The sequence below is a fragment of the Plectropomus leopardus genome, chromosome 21 (genome assembly GCF_026936395.1).
Source record: "Plectropomus leopardus strain MGB_pleo_1.0 chromosome 21, ASM2693639v1, whole genome shotgun sequence".
Lineage (NCBI taxonomy): Eukaryota > Metazoa > Chordata > Actinopteri > Perciformes > Serranidae > Plectropomus > Plectropomus leopardus.
In genome coordinates, this window is record NC_142196.1 from 22,525,537 (window position 1) to 22,546,231 (window position 20,695).

The following is a 20,695-nucleotide window of genomic DNA, read 5'->3' on the forward strand; positions in this document are numbered from 1 at the left end:
TTGAACCTTTGAAACCCAACTAAATTGGTTTGAGTTCTTTCAAAAATATTGGAAGACAGCAATAAGCAAGGAAAGAAGAAATGACCAAAAAATGAGAAAGAAATTGATTTTAAAAAATAAGAAAAAAACCCCAAAATATTAATAATAATTAAATAAAAATTGACGAAGAATTTTTTTTTTAAAAACAACAAAAAGAAGACGCTTTTTTTTTCTTCCCTAAAACTTTTCCCCTAGTTTTTAGAAAGTTAAAAAAAATTAAAGTGCTTAAAAATATAGACTATGTATATTATTTTAATATTTTACATAATTTTCTTTAAAATGTACTTTTGCTTAGTCCTTCAGTTTATGTATCTGTATGCATTTTTGTAAATTGTCTTGATTTAATACAGACCGTAAAACTGTGTTATTTACATTGGACAGCAACTAAATGCTTGATACAGTTGTAATGGAAATGAAATTGACAACTGCGTCATTGTGCATAAACACTGCAGAGGCAGTTGTTTTAAATATATAATAAAGTAACAATAACCAAAAAAAAGTAACATTCTATAGATTGAACACTGGCTTTTCTATTTAAATTATTTTTGTCAATTCCAGTATACTGATAATAAGTGAATAAATAAATAAAACCAGTGACACATTATGATCTTACAGGGAACTTTATTTGCAGTTTAACTAAAATTCTTTGGCTATAGAGGGACAAACACCTACAACTCCAGCCGATGCCCTGGTTCTCTTGCAAATCTACTCTGCTTGTTGCAAAATGTTTACAATAGTGGTACTTTTAACAAATCTCAGCTGCCTTAGACACACAAATGACACCAGACTGCCTAGATGTTATGTTTCTTCTCATATACCCTCTGGCCTACCTAAAACAGTAAACTTAGTATTATATATTAAACTGTGTTAGTCGCAAAATACAAAAAAATATATATATAACAAGGTGAGGTGTATTTGGATTTGTCAAGTTTTTCTAGATGTAGTGAAGGATAAAAATGTACTGTAAATCAATATATAGTTTCTTTCAATAAGCAAGTGATGAAATTTATAATCAGAAAATTCATAAAATCCTTTCACATAACATTGCATAACCTTCAACATACCCTCTATTATTCCTTCATGACAAACTTTCACATTTCTCCATTTAAAAGCACAAACTTTAAGCCACATGGAGTGATTGCATTAGTCCTAACAGCAGTGAACGGTCACTGGGTTTTGGGGGCGTGGAGGGTGAAAGATACAGAATAAAAATAAAAAAACAAAGAATTACTTGATCTAAAACAGCGTAATACTTGAACATGGTACTAATGTAACACCAGCGTCTCTTAACAGTGAATGCAGCAGCAGAAAGACTTTTTTTTGCCAGTGTACAATCATGTTTACAATGTGATTATCCTTAAAAGCCTCACACCACCTCATCAAATCTCACTAATTGCATCAGTGTGACAACAGTTGGTTCCTGGAAATGTATAAATTTTGGTGCTTATTTGCAGTGACTAAAACTCACATATCACTGTGTAAATGCTGGTAAACGCATTCAGAGCCAAAGCTACAAATTGACTTAGAAACAGGCAGTAATTGACAGACACAGACGGATGAGTAAATCCACTTAAATGGCCTAATTAATGTCTGTAGAACAAGTTTAAAAACAGAGCCGCCTAGATTCACAGAGTTTGGACGAGAGACATGAATCAGGTTAATTATTCTATCACTTCCACCCTCCTGCTCCCTACATAATGTCACATGGAGACACTGAGTTAGTCTGTTAGACAGAAAACAGCAGCGTCCTCAGTATAAACACGCTCTGCTGTCTGTCCACGTCCGCCCGTCTAACTCTCCGGCGCTCAGTGGCAGATCGCCAGGAGGAGACGTTTAAAGTCGCCGCTGCACTCGTCCTTCAGCGCCTCCTTCAGAGACACGTCGTACTTCTCCAGGTACATGTCTTTGATGGTCTCTAAATCGTACTGTTGACAACAAAGGCAAGAATCAAAAAACTATTAAAGAAAAAGCAATTGCGCCGTCTATAAGTCCATGAGTCAGAAATCTGCAGTAACGGGCTATAATTTATTTTTTTAGTTTTCCTTTTTTCAATCATCAAATCTGCTTTAATTTTACCCTTTTAACACATTGGGTTTTTTTTCTGTTTTTTTTCTCTCCCGTTGATCCATTAGTGCATTTACCTCAGAGCGACACACGATGATGCGAATGAGCGTGTCCTCGTCAGTGCCCGCTCCTTTCATGGCGTCGTGCAGACGTCTGGCAAAGTAGAGCTGAGGGTTCTTAGCAACTCTCACTGAGGGAAGAAAGGAAAGCTTTTATTAAATTTAACTGCTGTTTGCCACCATACAGTCTGTTAATTCAACACTTTACCAAACCCGTGACATTGTTTATATATACACACATACTGTAGGAGTTATTATAGTCTACCCATATAATTTTGTGGGGTTTTCGATTTTAATGTGACCTAATAAATCACCTGGCTTGTTCTTTATGTCTTATCCTTCTTGGACAATATAACTGATATGAGGCCTGGATTTCGGTCCTAGACTGAGTATACTGTATTTCAATATTCAACAGTTTAATAGTAATGATAAAAATAATAAAAAAACAAATAAAATAACAAACAAATAATGCAAGATGCAGGACATAAAATGTCAATATAAAATAATACAAAAAAATAGACCAAAAACAACAAAGGCAATAAAAGCGACAAAAATGACAAATACAAGGAAACAAAATAAATAAATCCTAAATGAAATATGTAAAAAATAAATAAATAAAAATAAGACATACTAACCAAGGGCTTTGTAGCATTTCTTCAGTGTCCCAGAGGTCTCACTCTCAATGGCATCCAGGATTTCAGTCCCAGAGAGCTACAGAGAAAAAATGAAAGGTTGAATCTGAGCACTGGCGATATCTTAAAGTGGTAATGCTTCATTTACAGAGTCATTCTAATCCTGTAATCAGAGATGTTCAGGGCATTTTAAAGGCCCACCTACTGAAGCACATTTCTGCCTGTGTGATGAAGTGAAAAAATGATCCTGTAAGTCATTAAAATGGAAAACAAAATAATGAGGTAGTGTCTCAAAATAATGAGTAACTTTCTCACACAAAAAAATAAAAGCAAAAGTTGGCTGCTTTCATGCATATGGCATAAATTTAAGATTGTGTATTTTTGTTTAATCTTGTAATTTCCAGCTCAGCTCCTATAGTACACTGAGTGAACAAAATTGTTACATTCATACTGTTAGGTGCAAAAAATCCATTCAAACTGCAAGAGCCATCAAAGCATAAAAACATGCATTGTGTTATTTCTGGGTGTCATTCTGGGCTTTTGAATTGGTCATTTTTACTATTTTCCACCTAATTATGTTTTTTTTTTTTTGTTTTGTTTTGTTTTTTACCATATATAACATATGTAGAAATTACATGCTATTTCCACTAAATGCACTGTCACAATCAATGTTACTGCAAATCAGTAACTTATCCCAGGCTGTGATAACCAAAAAATAAATAAATACATCTAAAAATCTACTCTGCATGTAGTATACTGAAAATAACTTTTTTTTCATCTGAAAAACATAAGGGCATCATGATAAAAACCTTGCTTTTAAGGGGTTAAAATTCTAAAAAAAAAAAAAAAAATTACTATTTGATATTTATGATTGGGACTCATATTGGTTAAAAAAATCACTCATTAAATTAGAAAAAATATGAATGTATTATATTTTTGAGCTTGATCTTGAAAAGTGCATTTTGTTGCCCAGGGCGATACCAGTGTGTGTAATATTTCAGGGGGCCCTGAGGGTTAAAGTAATGAGAAACATACTCAAAATAATGACCTACTTTGTTTCTCATTATTTTTAAGGCACCAACTTATTTTTTGAGACAGTTTCTCATTATTTTGAGATAACTAAGTCATTATTTTGGTAAAGTTTCTCATTATTTTGAGCTACTACCTCATTATTTTGAGAAAGTTACTTATTCTAATGACTTACAGGATGTTTTTTCCTTCCATCACATTGGTAGAAATGGGCTCCCATAAGCAAGAAAGCTTAAATATATCTGTCTGCATGTTCATGAGAACCAGCAGCTGAAGATGAAATGTGGGGTCATATACACTGATATGTAATATTACTGCAGCTATCTCTGGACACTGACACTGAAACCTACCTGCTCATATATCTTAAAGGTGGCCTGTAGCTGCAGGTAATTTCTGGAGGCCAGGATGTAGCTGAACGTGGACTCGTCTGTCCCAAAGCAACCCTCACCAGCCTGCATCAGTAAACATCAACACTGTTTAGAATTAATCAAACAATGAGGTGATCATGAATTTAGTATTAACCCTTTGAAACCTGAGCAAATTGGTTTGATTTATAAAAAAAAAAGGAAGAAGGCAACGAGCAACCTTGTAAGACATGTCACAACAATTAGCAAAGAAATTAGTAATAAAAAAAAAGTTACAAAAAAATACCTGAAAATAAATCATTTAAAAAAGGTTAAAAACAACAAAATTACCTAAATAAAGAAGTTCTGAAAAGAATGTATTTATTTTCTATTTTTTCCATAATATTATTTTAAATTTAACATTGATATATTTATAAATACAGCTTTATGGAAATCGTTTCCATTTTTCGGGGAAAAATTTTTAAACAAATCTTTTGGCTATTTTCTTGTCACTTTTTACTAAATTCTTGCAATTTGTGGGACATTTTTTACCAAGCTGGTCATTGCTTTTGTTGGAGTCAAAAACCAATTTGCTCAGGTTTGCTCAAGGTGCTTGAATGAAGCACAGGGGAACTGATGTCGATCCAGAGTTGAAAGGGTTAAAGAAGGATTACCTCAAACAGGCAGGCAGCGTCTGATTCAGCCAGTTCCTCGTCCACCTCGTAACTCTCATCTCTGTTTCCCTGCAGGACAAAGAGCAAGATGACTTTTGCTGTGGAGTGAGGCCTTTAAGTCAGACTGAAGCAACTGTATCTGGCCCCCGTTTTACTCATGAGAGGGTGTCTGGACTGTGGCCAGTGTGTGTGTGTGTGTGTGTGTGTGTGTGTGTGTGTGTGTGTGTGTGTGTGTGTGTGTGTGTGTGTGTGTGTGTGTGTGTGTGTGTGTGTGCGTGTGTGTGTGTGTGTGTGTGTGTAATGACTAGGCACAAGCAGACTGAGATCCATTTCAGTCCCACAGCAGACTGGAGGAATCCAGTTACTCCAGTGGAGTAGAAACTCGGGGCCACGTACCTGCATCAGAGCCATGAGCAGGTTTCTAACGTCCCCGCTTGTGTCTCCCTCGATATCCGCTTCAAGATCGCGCTCATGCACTGAAATGTAAACACAAAAAAGGTCAAATAAAACGAAAAGCCATTCTGTTTATTTTACGTCTAAAGTATTTTAAGTGGAAGTCCACCCTGAGATACTCTTGTATAACATGTTGAAGTACAAGTTTTTTGGTGTTCCAGTATTTTTAACCAAAGTTAATAATTATCCTACTTTTCAAAGTTCGATTTGAGTCCTGTGACCTTTTAAATCCTAGATCGACATCACTTTTTTTGTGCTGCTTTCAGACACTTTTCACAGGTAATTCAATTCTAAAAACCCAGAGCAAACTGGTTTGATTTTTTTTTTAACAAACAAATGGGGAAAAAGGGAATGAGCAACTTGGCAAGAAATATTCTGCAAATTGCAAGAAATTAGTAGACCTAGAAAATGATTTTTTTAAAAACTAGGGGAAAAAGAGCTAGGGAAACTATATTTAAAATGATCATAATTTGATATTTAAATATTAGGTTACAGAATTATATTACATTTTTAAGCACCTTTTACAGATCATTTCCTTGTTTATTTAATTTCTATTTTTATTTTGTTGTTGTTGGGTTTTTTGCTTTATTTTTCTTATTACTAATTTTCATGTAATTTTCTTGTACTTTTTACTAATTTTTTTGTTAATTTTGAGATAATTTCGTCATTTGTTGCTCATTGCCTTCTTCTAATGTTTTTGAAAGAAATCAAGAAAATTTGCTCTGGTTTCAAAGTTAAGCACAGAAGTATAGAATTATAATGTTCTGCAAATTGCAAGAAATGATCAGATTTACTATATATTTATAATTATCATAATTATGTTTTTAAATTATGGTGGTACAGATTTATTATTAGTTATTTTAAAGCACTTTTTTTCTAACCCCCCTAGTTTCTAGGTTATTTTCTTGTGTTTTTTTTTGCTAATTTTTTGCTAATTTGGGGGTTATTTCTTCTTAAGTTTCTCATTGCCTTATCACGTTTTTGAAAGAAATCAAGCCAAGGGCACTGGTGCATATGTTTAATGTCTAAAATGTGGTATTTGCACTGTAATACCTACTCCGACCTTCTGAAAACTTGCTTCCAACAAAATAACTGATACTAAATTTCATTAATATGAAACTAAAACTAAACATTTTTAGACAATAAAGTCTACGCTGAAGCAGGCAAACCCACATTGAAAACTAACTGCAACTAAACTGAATTTAAAAACTAAGAATAGAAACTAACGATATACACAAAACTTTAATAACTCTGCCAAAAACCTGATAAGCTAACTTAGATTGTGCAAGCACTGGCACCTCAAGTATCTTTGCGCCAGTCATTTACACACTCATTCAATTATTAACTTTTTTACAAATAAGGCCTTACCAGTGAGTGACCGTGAGAAAATATTATATTTGGAATATATTTTGGAATAATTTTAGCATTCATTCCACACATGGCTAATGTCCCTGGAGTCATGCTAAGGAAGACGTTGGTATATAATCATCTATCAGTGAGTATGATAGTAAACAGGATGGGCCTTGACCAAACACAGCATGACTGTAGATTACATGGCTAAAGGGACAGGAATAGTACAGTATGTCATACATCCAAATGAGTCACCCTGAGCCATTTCCTCCAGCGTTTCTAATACACGGAAGGGAAATAGTGTCATTAATAACATAGTGGGATGAGAGGTTTAACAACTGCACGGCATGATTTTATGCCAAATAAGAAACTGATAACAACAATATGGATGGAAAGGAAGAAGGGGTAGACGCCAAGTAAAAAAGATTTTGTAAATGGCTTACCTTGAAAGTAGCATTCCTTGAACATGGCAATGTCCTGTGGTAAACAATTAACAGTTAGGATATTCTACATTACAAAATATAAAAGGTATTTGTTTCAATGCCAGTGACAAAAGCATCTGAAATGGCACAGAAATACATTATATTTAAACAGGCAAAAACACTGAATAGAGCAATTTCACATTACTAATCAGTGTTTTTCCTATACTGTCACAGACAGGCCACTAATCCCCTACCTGCTAATGTGTGTTCACCTTTTTTCTGACCCAAATGTTCAGGTAGGTTTGAACAGGAGCTGAATTATGTGCAAAGAGGTCTTTCTCTCCAAAATAAACTGAGATTTAAACAGGTAAACACACTGAATAAAGCAGTTTCAGCTGTTTTTTTTCCTCAGAGGAGCTGCTAACTAGAGTGGCCGATGAAAAAAAACACAAAAAAAGTGAATGGCTATCGGTTTGTCCACTCTGGGTTACTGGAGAGACATAGTGGTGCAACATGGACAAAGACCCACTCTCTATGTCGATATGAACTGCTCATTCTAAGGAAAGAAAAACATGACGATTCTGTTTTTTCAGGTGATTATACACTAAAGAAATCATACTAATTACATTATGTTCCATTTCTGCGAATATATCTGTCTAAATCCTACACACTGGTCATTTGAACTTAATCGATGCTGTTAGATTTGTGACTGACAGCGTTGGTGGCGGTGCAGAGGATCTCCACCAGGACGTCTTCATCAGTGCCTGCTCCCTTCATGGCCTTCCTCAGCTCCTTCACGGCGAAGATGACGGGCGGGTCCAGCATGGCGAGGATGGCGTTCTCAAAGTTCCCCGACAGCTCGCTCTTCAACACATCCACCAACTCCTATCACAGGGAATCCAATTGTGATTAGTGATGGAAAAGCATGGAATATATATGAAATTAGATTAATATTATTTTTCATGGAAAGTGTATTACTGAACGACACTCACATCATCATACTTTTCAAAATAGGCGTGTTTAATTTCCTGTCGCTGAGCTGAGCTGCGGTTTGCCAGGATGTCAATGATGGCCTGCTCATCAGTTCCTGCAGCGAAGACAAAACAAAAACAGATGAACAAAAACAATAAAACAACATAATATGCAAGATGTACTAGAATTTCAGTGAATAGTTTTCAAACTTACCAAATCCTTTGCAGGCTTTGCGGATGGCCTTAATGTCAGCCACGACATTAAAATCCTCGTAGGGCACAATAGTGGGCTGAGAAAATAAAAGATTGATATGTTGATGAAAAAAAAGCTAAAAACAGCTTCCTATAATACTCTGATTACTATGCTGTGTAAGTTAATGAAGTTCAGTTGGGTTCATGATAGCAATGCAGGAGCAGCTGGCAGATGGGGGAGGGGAGGACACAATGCTTGAGTTGAGGAATTCGGGGCCAGAAGTCTTTAAACAAACTTGTGGGCGGCTGCATGAAAAAGTGACCAAAGTGCGGCCCAGACACCAACAGGGGCAACTCTAGAAAACTATATACCATCCCCAACAATAAAGAAGAGTTTAAAGCCACTTCACTTTTCTCACCCATGACAGGAAGAATGTGCAGTAAATCAGTGCTCCAAGGAAATAAGAAGGTGCAAATGAAATACAGCCTATTGCTTTTTTCTTTGAGAGGACATTAAAGGGTTAAAGCAGCACTTTCCTTATAGTTAAACATTAAATAAAGCTATTTTAAGTTATTATTAAATGTTTTTTTTTCAGTGTCCATTGATGTAACTATAGTTGTCAGTGAAGTAAAACAGTAAACAAGTGAGCACAAATGCACAAAAAACACAGAAATCTGACTAAAATCGGTTGGCACCCTCCCCCATCTTTACATTTCTGCACTGTTACCTAACACACACCCGCACGCACACACACAGGGCCCCACTCATTCATCCGCACGCACACATCTAACGGAGCCGTGATGAATTCCGCAGGGGAGTGGCCCTTTTCCTCTGCGTAAACCAGACACGACTGTCTGTCACACGGTGTCATTGGCGACGTTTACATTTAAAGAAACACCAAATATTGTGATTATGACACCAGTACTTCCAGTTCTAACTGGAATAAAGAAGAGATTAATCTGGTTTACATGATGTGCGCAGATTGACGGCGAATAGAGGCAATGCGGAGCAAGCCAGGATGCAGAATCAGCACTAAATACAAGATTTTAAGAGGAATAACCACGAAATCTATTATCTTTTTAAAATTCAATTCTTGATCCTATTCGCCAAACCGTTACTCTGTCGCTCACAGTTAAAGCAGCAGACTGCTGAGAGTTTAAAGATTTTCTGTTTTTATAACCAGCGCGACTAAAGCGATCTGTTTCAGTGGTACCTACTTGACAGTTGCCCATTTTTAGGATGTTTTTTTCCGGCTGCAGCTGGTTATCTGTTGGGGTATAAAAAAAAGTGGTAGAGTAGTTTGAGACACTTGTCCTCCTCCTCCTGAGTCAAGCTGCGGCCCAGAGTAGCGCAGACCAGCGTGTGACGTCACCACGGACTCGCTGCGCCGTCGCGTTAACCATTTACATCCTCAACCACTGTGCGGTCACATGCCGCATTTAGTGAGAACTACACTGTCACTGGCACTGATACTGTCATCTTTTACAGTAAAATAAGGCACTGTACTTTCAGAGTATAATACTCCCCTGTAAATGACACTGCGTCCAATTATTTTGCATAGAAATAGAACATTTCTTTAAAACATTGACTGGTTTAAGCGTTCAACTACAAAAAAGTAATATTTTTTATGATAAAATGGACTTGATCGTTGAGAAAAAAAAAAATTATGAATCTATTTATCTTTTATGAGCTAAGAAAGCACTTGAAAACACTTGTAAAGTTTTAAATACTTTATATTTGATACTTTGGTTAAATACCACTTATGTATATAGTTGTATATAGTTTGTCCTGCTTATATTTATTATGTTTATTATGTTTGCAGTGTATGAACTATGAACTGCATATATATATATGTATATATATATATATATGCAGTATCTTTATATATATGTATATAGTTTGTCCTGCTTATTTTTATTATGTATTGTTTGCAGTATATAAATATATATATATATATATATATATATATATATATATATATATATATATATATATATATATATATATATATATATATATATATATATATATGCAGTATCTTCTACTACTATATACATATAAATTCACATAGTAGTAGAAAGTATAGAAAGTAGAACTAATAGAAAGTTCTAACTTGCTGAATAGTTTCTCTTCTTCTAGTGCACAATATTTGCATGCGACAACAATGACCCCAAAGGTACAAACTTACAGCTCCACAGTATAATTACCAGACTCGGACTCCAACCACTGGTATTTCACTGTGCCTGCATCATAATTACTCCCCCACTGAGGGGCAGAGCTGCTGCTGTCCTCTGCAATAACGGCCTTTAGCCTATGAAACTAAATATGCACAGCATCTGAGTAAAAACTGCCAATTAAGAGTTTGCTGGCGTCATGAACAAAGCTGTGCAATTACAGGGCGATGATTCATCTCTCTCCTCTTTATAATTATGTGGAAATTACCAGGAGGATCAATCAGGGACTTTCTGGACTAATAATTCCAAAGTATCAAAGTTAGTTATTCAAACAAAGTAGCTGTTTTACCGCAGGATAAATCACATGCGCCAATTACAGTAACAACTTAATAAGTAGGATTTAAATCTGCAGGAAACATTTTCTCTGACCTGTGTAGGCTGATGTTAAATCAAACTCTGTGCACTTAAACTTTCCAGAAAAGCAGAATCAAACAACTGTCGTTCTTAATTAAAAGTTTTAAATCGGCTTCAATCATGCAGCTCAGTTGTTGATCAACTTGTCCAGTAATCTCACGGTTTCTGATATGACTCCCAGGACTTTAAAAAAGAATTTAAGTTTTCTTTTTTTTTGTTTTTTTTTTTGGAAACATGGTAATTTGCTTTCTTGCTAAGAGTTATGCTCATTTATCAGTGGTGGAATGTCACTAAGTACATTTACTTAAGTACTGTACTTACATTTCAGGTACTTTTACTTTACTTGAGTCTTCTCTTTTCATGCCACTTTATGATTTCACTGCTTTTAAGCTTTAGATACAAGTTACTTTACAAGATTTTTGCATAAAAAAGAGGAAAATATGAGGTTTTGTTATAAATTAAACTTCTGTGTAGTTTATACATGTGCATTAGATCAATTAGCTAGTCAGCTGACAGAACATTAATTGGAAATTATTTTGACAAACATTCAAGTAATTTTCCATTTTTAATAGCTATTCTTTTTTAAATAATTTTGAATTTCTGCTGTGTTTTTTTTTTCACTTTTAATTTTTCTGCTTTGGGTGTTTTTTTGGGGTTTTTTTTGCTTTTAATACTTTACTACATTTTATCGACTATACTAACCTGAGAAAAGCCAGTTGATAGAATATTAATTGGAACTCATCTGATAAATATTCAAGTAATTTTCATTGTTTTTTTGGTTATATTTTTTTCTCAATTGTACTTAATTTTACATGATGTCAATTTCACAGTAAGACTTTTATTTGCAGCAGAGTGTTTTCATAGTGTGGTATTAGTACTTTTACCTTCGTAAAAGAACTGAATGCTTCCTCCACCGCTAGTTAGCTTGTAAACCTGATTACCTCTGTGAAGAGGTCGACTGCCAGACATAATTTTTGCACTCTGGCCTGGACAGAGATGATTTATAAAACTGAGGTTGTTTAGACAGAATTATTTTATAAAACAGGGAAAATTTTCAAAATCTCTGTATAAATGTAAACAGGGATTAAAAGTCAGGATATTTTCTCCTCTTCTGCTGCTTTGATTTTATCCCTAATTATTTCAATCTGTCTTTTCTGAGTACCCCAGCTTTCTGAGAGTATAGCACTAAACTTAAATACTGATTCCCCTTTTATAAAAACTTGAGAGTCCGTTGTTGGTATGTAAAGTGGAAACTGTTGCTGCTGCAGGCACCTGTTCATGCAGCAACACATGCAGCTGTAAACAGAAAGCTCACTGTGCTGTCGAGTTGATAATTTTCATGTTTTTGTTCTCTCGGTCTGACTTTATTTACTTTTCCGCAATCGAAATCTGCTGCTGAAAAAGCCCAAAATCTCAATGGCGGCAAAACTAACATCCCCTGAAGAAAAAAAAGTCAGAGTACCCTTGCCCGGCTGCTCTGTGGCTCTCTCAGTTTGGGGACGTTGTGGTCTTCATGTCACAAGCAGCGGAAAGGGGTCCCACTGAAGCCTTTATCACGGATCTGGAAAACAAAGACAGCATTCAGGAGCGCCAGCCAGAGAAACGGCAGTAATGTGATGCTGGCCCGGGACCCAGACTCATGTTTAGACCTCAAACACAGCTCGTGTAGAGTCGGACCGGCTCCTACTGTTAAGAACCACAGACGGAGGTTTGGGTTTCAGCCGCTACGAGACAAATGTGATGTGTTGAGAGGAGGCCAGGGTGGAGTTTTACTTAGAAAAACATTTTTGGGGCAGCAAAGCTCTGCAGGAAGCTCAATTAAAGCCTGTTGCATGTTTGTATAAGCAAGCCTTAAAATAATGGAAATTAAAAAACGTGAGATGGCATCACTGTCACATATTAAAGCAGTACAACAGGCTCAGTTTTGATAATTTCCTAAAATTCTAATCCCTTAAACAGATTTTTAAATGCCTTCAAAATTTAGCGCTGGATATTTTATGCAAATTTATTAGTAGGCGAAATAGTTGCAGGAACACCAGGGGCACAGCAAGCAGCAACTGTAAAATCTTACGTCATAAGACCTCTTAGCTCTAACAAACGTGTAAAAGGTTGGCTGAGCTAAAATCAGAGATGCAAGCATTTTTAACTATTTTATAATGTCTTACAGTTGAGTGTTGTAAGGTAATGTAACATGGATATTTCTGACTTTTTTCACACTGCAACTGTATGTTGCAATTCTGTCATATCGATGTTTATATTAACCTTTTTTTTTAACCATTACTGTTATTGTATGAACACTATTTCATTGTAACCTTGATATCTTGTAATTTTTTCTTCTTTTTCTTTACTAAAAGCCTAACTAGGAAAAGGATTTAGAAAGAAGCAATAGCTATAATTGCTATATGTAAAACATCAGTTACTTCAGCTTGTTTGTAACAGGCTGAAGCTGTACTATGCTAAAATAAAATAAAATAAAAGTATTAAGCAGAGCAACCACAGTCGATTATTCACTGTATCTCTTTTTTTTGTCATTGTGCAGAACAGTGTGCTGCTGCTTTTATCCAACATAACTACAGAGGCAACACTGTTCATTACAGCACAACAATCCTCGTTTGTTAGAGATTTGCGTCGCTGCAGACTCTATTTCAGTTTCTTTCTTGTGATCAGGAGACTTTCCGAGTACACTAAGCTTTTGTTATATGGAACAATGCTCAGGCTGATAAACGGTGCATTGTTTACCTGCTCCTGGGGTAAAATCCCGGCCGTGTCGAGGCTTCTGGTCCGTTTCATTGTGCCCAGGTGGTAGTTCGGAGCGCCACATCCCGGCATCCCCCAGATGGAGTGCTGCATGGTCTCATTGTGCTGCAGACGGCAGGAGAATTGTGACTGATTAGTCAACATATAAGTAATCTACCACTGATTTTATTGTGAAAAAACAGAGGCCTAATCCATCCTTTTTGTTATGAAATAACTAACCTTTAGCTCATCAGCAAGGTTTCTACTTCTCTCCCTCTCTATCTGTTGTTTCCTCTCCTTCACCTGCAGCCAAAGCTCTCTGTCATACTGACTTTTGTTTCCCTAAAGAAACACAAGTCACACTTTATGATAAATGTCATTAATACATCGTAAATCGATATTTAATTTCACTTTTGTTAGTAGTTAGTTACTGATTTTAAACATTTTGCAAGTTATAAAACATAAAAAACTATATAATATTAATAATAATGATAATCTATGAATTATGAGGTTCTATCTACTTTCTGACAAGTTTTAAGATATTTAGGCTTAAAGTTTTGCCATTCCAAATAACAAAAGTCATATTATTCTTTTTATTATCTAAATTTAAAAAAATCTAAAAATGCATATAACTTAAAAAAAAGAAAAAATGAATAACTCTCACATTAACTTATGTTTACAAATTATTAGTAATGCTACATTCATGATACTTTTTTTCCATTTATTGATACACAGATTAGAGCATTTTATATGCTATATTTAGTTTAGTTTATTTACTATCGTTTATTTAGTTTTTGTTAATGATTAATAATCGGTTTGTAAAATCCATGTATAAACATTATGTGGATGTCTATTATAAAGTTGCAAATGATAATTACACTACGTTAACAAATGGTTGATAAATACTGTGCAGTGAAACTATAAACATTGCAACTTATTAACAGCTGACCAAAATGTTATGTGTGCAACAATAATCTGTGAAAATACCATGAATTATAAAAATAATAATATATAATAAAATATAATATAATAACGTATCATTTTGTTATTTTTAACAGTGAAAGAACTATCAATTCAAGTTTAACTTGCTACTTATTAATGATGGTTATACTAAAATGCTGCCAAAATACATGAAACCACTGTGACACTGGACCACTGTTACAAAAAGTTTAGATGCAATATGACCTCTCTGTTAATGTTACACTGACTCCTCTTCAGTCGCTGATCTTCATGTTGTCTGGCAGCTGTTAGTGAAGCTTTCCCCTACAAAAAAGGGTTTTATTATGAACAAGTTAAAAAATAAGTTCTAAATATGGATCAACAGCTCTATCTAGTGGTCATATTCTCTATCTACAGCTTAAAATAAGAGTTTAAATAAGGCATTTTATGGAAGACAACAAAATCAACCAGTGTATGAACAAACTAAGATTTTACCTGTAGTTTCCCCCTTAAGGACAGAAAAAAATTAACATGGCGGCAGTTTGGTACATTTGCTATAAACATACGGTGATGGATGCATGAAGTGAAGCGCTCCGTCTGGAGTCATTGCTCCTCGCCACACTGACAGCCCCTCTGAGCGTTAATAACGGCAGAGGAGCTGAGGAACAAAAATAAACAGAAAACAGTTAAATTCAAACGCAGTGGCATGATATCAGGCATCACTTATGTCTGGACTAGTATTATATTTTGAGCAGTTTTATTTGGTATTTTGATAAATATTGAAGCATTTTGAAGTTGTCACATTGGACACTATGACAATTATTTCCCTTTTTTAATATATTTTGTACATTTAATGATGAAAATAATTACTTACAGCCATAATAGCATCCATTGTTTTTACTACAGGATTCTGATCCATGCACTTTTATAATACTTTCTTTGTCCTCCTCTTTTTTTTTGCTATCTTGTGAAATCTGAGCCCTTTCTGTCTAAAAGACATGATTTGAGCATAAATTGCTCTTCAGTGAAATATATTTCAAATTCCAAACCTTAATAGCAAGGCCCAGAGTAAGCGGGCCTGCATAACATAAATCAATAAATCTATTTTGTAACCCAGACAGTCTTCTCTGCTGAAAGAAAAAAAGCCTTTCTATGAGTTATCCATTTAGCTCCCACTGTAGTGAAGCCCACTCATAATAAGTTGTACTATCAGGCTGAGTCATGTTCACTCTCAGGCTGCTTGTACTTCCCCATGAGTGGAGGTGTGTGTGTGTGTGTGTGTGTGTGTGTGTGTGTGTGTGTGTGTGTGTGTGTGTGTGTGTGTGTGTGTGTGTGTGTGTGTGTGTGTGTGTGTGTGTGTGTGGTTGTACTATCAGACAGTCTGAGCCTTAACTAATTCACTGCTTCTGTAATGTGGATTTAATCTCATCGCTGTTCTGCTTTGGTCATAAACACCTCTTTTCTTTATTTAAAATTAAAACACAAACCAAATATAACACAAAAAAGTATTTTCTGCATGACACTGATTGTATATTTGTTATGTTTTCACTGTTTCATCTGTCCTAAGACTGCATTCTCCATTAGTAATGTTTGTTTTTTTTCTCATCCTTGTACTGCTGGGTACAGTTTTAGGGCCACATTGAGGAAAACATTTAAGACTTTGAGAATAAAGCTGTAATATTATGAGAAAAACCTTGTAATATTGCGGAAATAGAGTAAAAAGTTGTAATTTTATGAGAATAAACTTGTAATATTAGGAGAATAAAGCTGTAATTTTATGAGAAAGGGGATATTATATTATGGAAATAAACACATTGCCAGCAAGCTACTAAACAAGCAAGGGAAGCCTCTTGGCAACGGGGGACCACACACACACACACACACACACACACACACACACACACACACACACACACACACAAATTGTAATGTATATTGTGCTCATTTTGGGATGATGTGTTGTTTAGTTGCTTGTTGGCTTCTCCAAAGTCTAATAAGTGGGATTTTCATCTACATCTACAATTTCATGCCAACTGGTCAAATTTCAACTGCTGATGAAGATCAAGTGTAATGATCAAAAGCACCACGATAAGCTACACAATGAGGCTTTAGCTGAGGCCTTAACTGTTGCCAAAACATTGGTCAAGGTTGTCCACATATTTTTGGCCACATATTGTGCATTTACTTGCTCGCATCACACTTGTTTTACTGCTTTCTGATGCCTTTAACTTGCAGCAAAGTTTCATTTTTGTCCCGTTTGTCCCCGTGTCATCTCATCTTTTGAGTATCATGAAACATCATCTCTCTCTCACACACACACTTACATACACACACACACACACACCCTGTGATTCATGTATTTCCAGCACAAATGATTGAGAGTGAATGACTAAGAGTGTGTGAATGATCTCACATCTCAAAGCGACCGCCTCGTTCCCGCCACTCAGCTGCCTGCATGTTACCTGGAGGCAGAGACAGCCAACATAAAGCACAGTTACCTTCTGGAAATTGCTATAATTGAGTGATTAAGACCGATGACGTCAAATGAAAGCCCATTTTTCCTCTTTTCTCTTTTTTTTTTACTGAATGAGCGCTCACTTAGCCTTCATTCACACATGTCGGTATGACTGTGACTCACCAGCGTCCTGGCCTTGGGCTTTGTGCTCGGCATCTGTGTTTGTGCTGCTGCAGTCGCTGGTGAAAGACTGAGTGGTGATGGTGAGTCAAAAAGGCCGTTTTTGCACCTCAAATCAAAAACAAATTGGATTATTAGATGAGTGGACCTGCCTTTGTCCTTTTGTGATGATTCTGCTTTTGCAACAACAGCGCCGGGGTCATAATCACTCTCGTGTTCATCGTCACTGATGATGAGCCTTGAATTCATCATTCACTGAGCTCTGTTTCAAGTACATCTCTGAACAACTCACACGCAGGCTTCACTGTCCTCGCAAAAACACGAAGAAAGACGGATTGACATTTCAGGTTTGGATGTTTTCAACCCAAACGTCAACTCAACCCTCTCGTCGTGGGACTCCTCGCCTTTCACCTCCATATTTCTCCTGCCCTGTGGAAATCACATGGATCCTCAAAACACCTTAAACACTAAAAGACTGAGAAAATTGTCTTGACTTCTTTCAAAAATATGTAAAGAAGGTAATAAGTAACAAAATAAATGACAGACATTCGTAAATAAAGAAATTTAAAAAATGAATGAATAAAAAAAACAAATAAGTAAATAGTAAGGGAAAAATGCCTAAAAATTAGCGTAAATAAACAAATGAATTTAAAAAATTGGCCTTTTTTTCCAATTTTGAAAGAAAAAAAGGGCCTTTTTAATTTATTTTTAGCGGAGATAATAAATAATCTTAATAAATCAACAAAAACGACACCATACATCACAGCCAGAAACTGTAAAAATAAAAATTATCATTGGATTTTAAAATTTCTTGTGGTCCCTGAACACATTATGTATTATTTTACAACTGCAAACAAACAGTGCAAACAAGATCTGGAAAAAGTGCTAAAAAATTATAAAAATTCTGTAACATAACTATAATTATAAATATAGTTTTTCCCTATTTTTCTCCTGTTTTCCTGAAACTCTACTCTGCTCTACCCTTAAATTAAAAAAAATCAATAAAATCAAACAAATTTGCTCTAAGTTCAAAGGTTTAAATACTTTTGAAAAGAGGCTGAAAAAGAAAGTGATGTCTCTCTGGGTTTTAAAGAGTTAAACTGGGATCAGAGTCAGGCAACAATGCAGTAAATATTTGCGGAGAAAAAGCTTATTGTGGGTTTTTTTCCCTCCTTCTCTAGCTTGAAATGTCATCTGACACTTGAAGGTCAGTAAACACTTTTTGTTGAAAAACTGAACAAAGAAACATTTTGGAGGGAATAAATATGAATATGGTTGTTTCTCTGAGAAAATAAGTGACAGAGGAAGATGACATGACATGAAAACAAAAAGAAAATAAACATATATGCAGAGACATGAGCCAGTAGCTTACAAATATACAAACCATTGATCCAAGTGGGCGCTGAGGAAAATGTGACAGTGACTTATCATCACATCGCATTGTCTTCCTGATAAATAGATAGACAGACAGATAGATAGATTACTACAATAGTAGACTAATAGTTTCAACACTAGCAGTTTCAGCCCTATACAATGAATTTAACCCTTTGAAACTCTGGCAACTGGTTTTATTTCTTTCTAAAACATGGAGGAAAAAGTCAATAATTAACTAACTTAATAAAGAAATGTCCCACAAATTGCAAGAAATTAGTAAAAGGTGACTAAGAAACCCACAAAAAACCCTGAAAAATAGTTTTAAAAAAGAGGGAAGTATTATTAGAAAAGTAGCCCAAAAAATAGGGAAATGTCCAGTAAACCATGTTTATAATTCTAATATTTTTATATTTAAAATTGTTATAGAAATAAAACATATAAAAAATAACATATAAATATATAAACTTATCAAGCACACATTTTCTTGTTTAATTGTTTTTATTTTATTTTATTTCTTTTGCTCATTTACGTGTCATTTTCTTGTAACTACTTATTTCATGATTTTTTGCTTATTTTGGGATTATTTGTTGTTAAGTTGCTTGTTGGCTTTTCCCCGTGTTTTTCGAAAGAATTACAGTCAATTCGCTCAGTTTACAAAGGGTTAAATAGTCAATTGATGCACTTTTTGCGAAATTTAACCTGCATTTTGGCTCTGTTTTAGCCGGTATTTTGTAGTTTCCTGTTGCACGTGACTTAGGTCTCCGAAAACACAAATTTCGTTTAAGTCAATGTTTTAAATACAGACATTTGGGTATAAAAGACCTAAAACACTCACAAACGTCACGCTGAAACGTTATATTAAGCTGGTGTCACATGTTTACCTTGCTGTACTGGTTCCAGTTGAGGGGACAACAAAAGCTAGACCGGAAACAAAACGAGGTGGAGTGAAGCAGTTTGTAAACATTTAAAATAAGCAGAATGGTGACGACAACACGTCATCGTCTCAGGACGTCACGACGTAGAGTTCTTCCGCCGCTAGGGGGCGGGGCCGAGCCGAGCGTCAGGTGAGAGGAGACTGTAATTAGTTATTTTAAACATTTAAGAGAGACAAAGATACATGTGAACAAATAAAATTAATTAAAAACATGTAAATAACGGCGAAGAAATAGGCCCCAGGTTACAACAGACTTTCAATAAGCAACCTAAATGAACTACTAATGTCTAAAATGGAGAAGGAAGAAGAAACATTATTTTTTAATGGTTTGAATTTACAGCCTATAATTTTACAAAATGATTTGTTTATCTTTCTCTATTTTGATTATTAAGCTATTCATCATTCTTATTCTTATTCTTATTCTTATTCTTATTCTTATTATCATCATCATCATCATCATATTTCCAAAGTCTTATCTTGAAAAACTATGTGTATATATAGAGTATGTAGATGTGTCACTAAAGGGTGTGAGAAAATAATAATAATGATTATAATGATAGAAAAAATAGGGACAAGAAGAAAAAGAAGGAAAAGAAAAAATAATGATGTACGTGAGGTTTTGTTTTATGCTGTCACTTAGTATTTATTTATTTGAAAAATGTAACAAATACTATAAATAATAAACAAGCATAACAAATAAGACACCAGTACATATGAAGCAAATTCCCAATTTACACATTTTCATGAAAAGCATAACAAAAATATTAAATATTACATATCCTTAAAAAAAGTATGAAGATTAGTACACTTATGGTCCCATATATGTAACTTAAACAATTAACCCTATATTTATCATCAATAAAACTCAAAACTCAGCACTTGATGCATTCTACTTTAGTTTATGGTTTAAGCATATGTTTATATCATATAATTTAGCACATTTTAGTATGTTTATATGTGTGCATTGTTTAACCTGGCTACAAAAAATCCAGCCTCTGCTCCCAGACATTGTATTTTCCTTTCCTTTCTCCTCCACTTTCTACCTTTGTTGTCTTTTCTTCCTTTTTTTCATTTTTTACTAAAAGTAGAGGGAATGGGGGTGCTTTAAGTTGCACCTTGACCTTTGGGATGTAGTAAACAAAACGGACACATTAAACACAAGCTCAATCACAAAACAGATACAGAGCAACACTAAAACAGACAAACACACACACGCATAGGCCTGTATTCACACAAAAGACACAAAAATGTGTTGCAAG

General features: G+C 35.0%; 2 protein-coding genes across 3 annotated transcripts; both read right to left on the bottom strand.

Annotated features, from left to right (window-relative positions):
• Positions 1–640: 640 nt before the first annotated feature.
• On the bottom strand, positions 641–9,584 carry anxa13 (annexin A13). Its single transcript, XM_042510328.2, has 11 exons — positions 9,448–9,584; positions 8,252–8,327; positions 8,059–8,153; positions 7,781–7,951; positions 7,088–7,121; positions 5,238–5,317; positions 4,842–4,910; positions 4,174–4,275; positions 2,798–2,873; positions 2,181–2,293; positions 641–1,964 (listed from the first exon to the last, which is right to left on the bottom strand). The coding sequence occupies exons 1-11, from the start codon at positions 9,460–9,462 to the stop codon at positions 1,845–1,847; spliced, it is 951 nt and encodes a 316-aa protein (XP_042366262.2). The 5' UTR covers positions 9,463–9,584; the 3' UTR covers positions 641–1,844.
• Positions 9,459–19,492, bottom strand: LOC121960367 (uncharacterized). 2 transcript variants are annotated; one of them, XR_015775378.1, is made up of 11 exons: positions 19,384–19,491; positions 18,513–18,576; positions 17,421–17,557; positions 17,132–17,237; positions 16,907–16,955; positions 15,060–15,151; positions 14,740–14,817; positions 13,795–13,896; positions 13,558–13,680; positions 12,281–12,379; positions 9,459–9,497 (listed from the first exon to the last, which is right to left on the bottom strand). XR_015775378.1 is itself a non-coding variant. In XM_088072069.1 (10 exons), exons 1-10 carry the CDS (start codon positions 19,464–19,466, stop codon positions 12,335–12,337), a joined length of 879 nt encoding a protein of 292 aa, XP_087928195.1. In that variant the 5' UTR covers positions 19,467–19,492; the 3' UTR covers positions 12,281–12,334. The 2 variants fall into 2 exon arrangements, 1 of the variants encoding a protein (XP_087928195.1); XM_088072069.1 differs by lacking the exon at positions 9,459–9,497 and having other exon boundaries at positions 19,384–19,492.
• Positions 19,493–20,695: the final 1,203 nt, after the last annotated feature.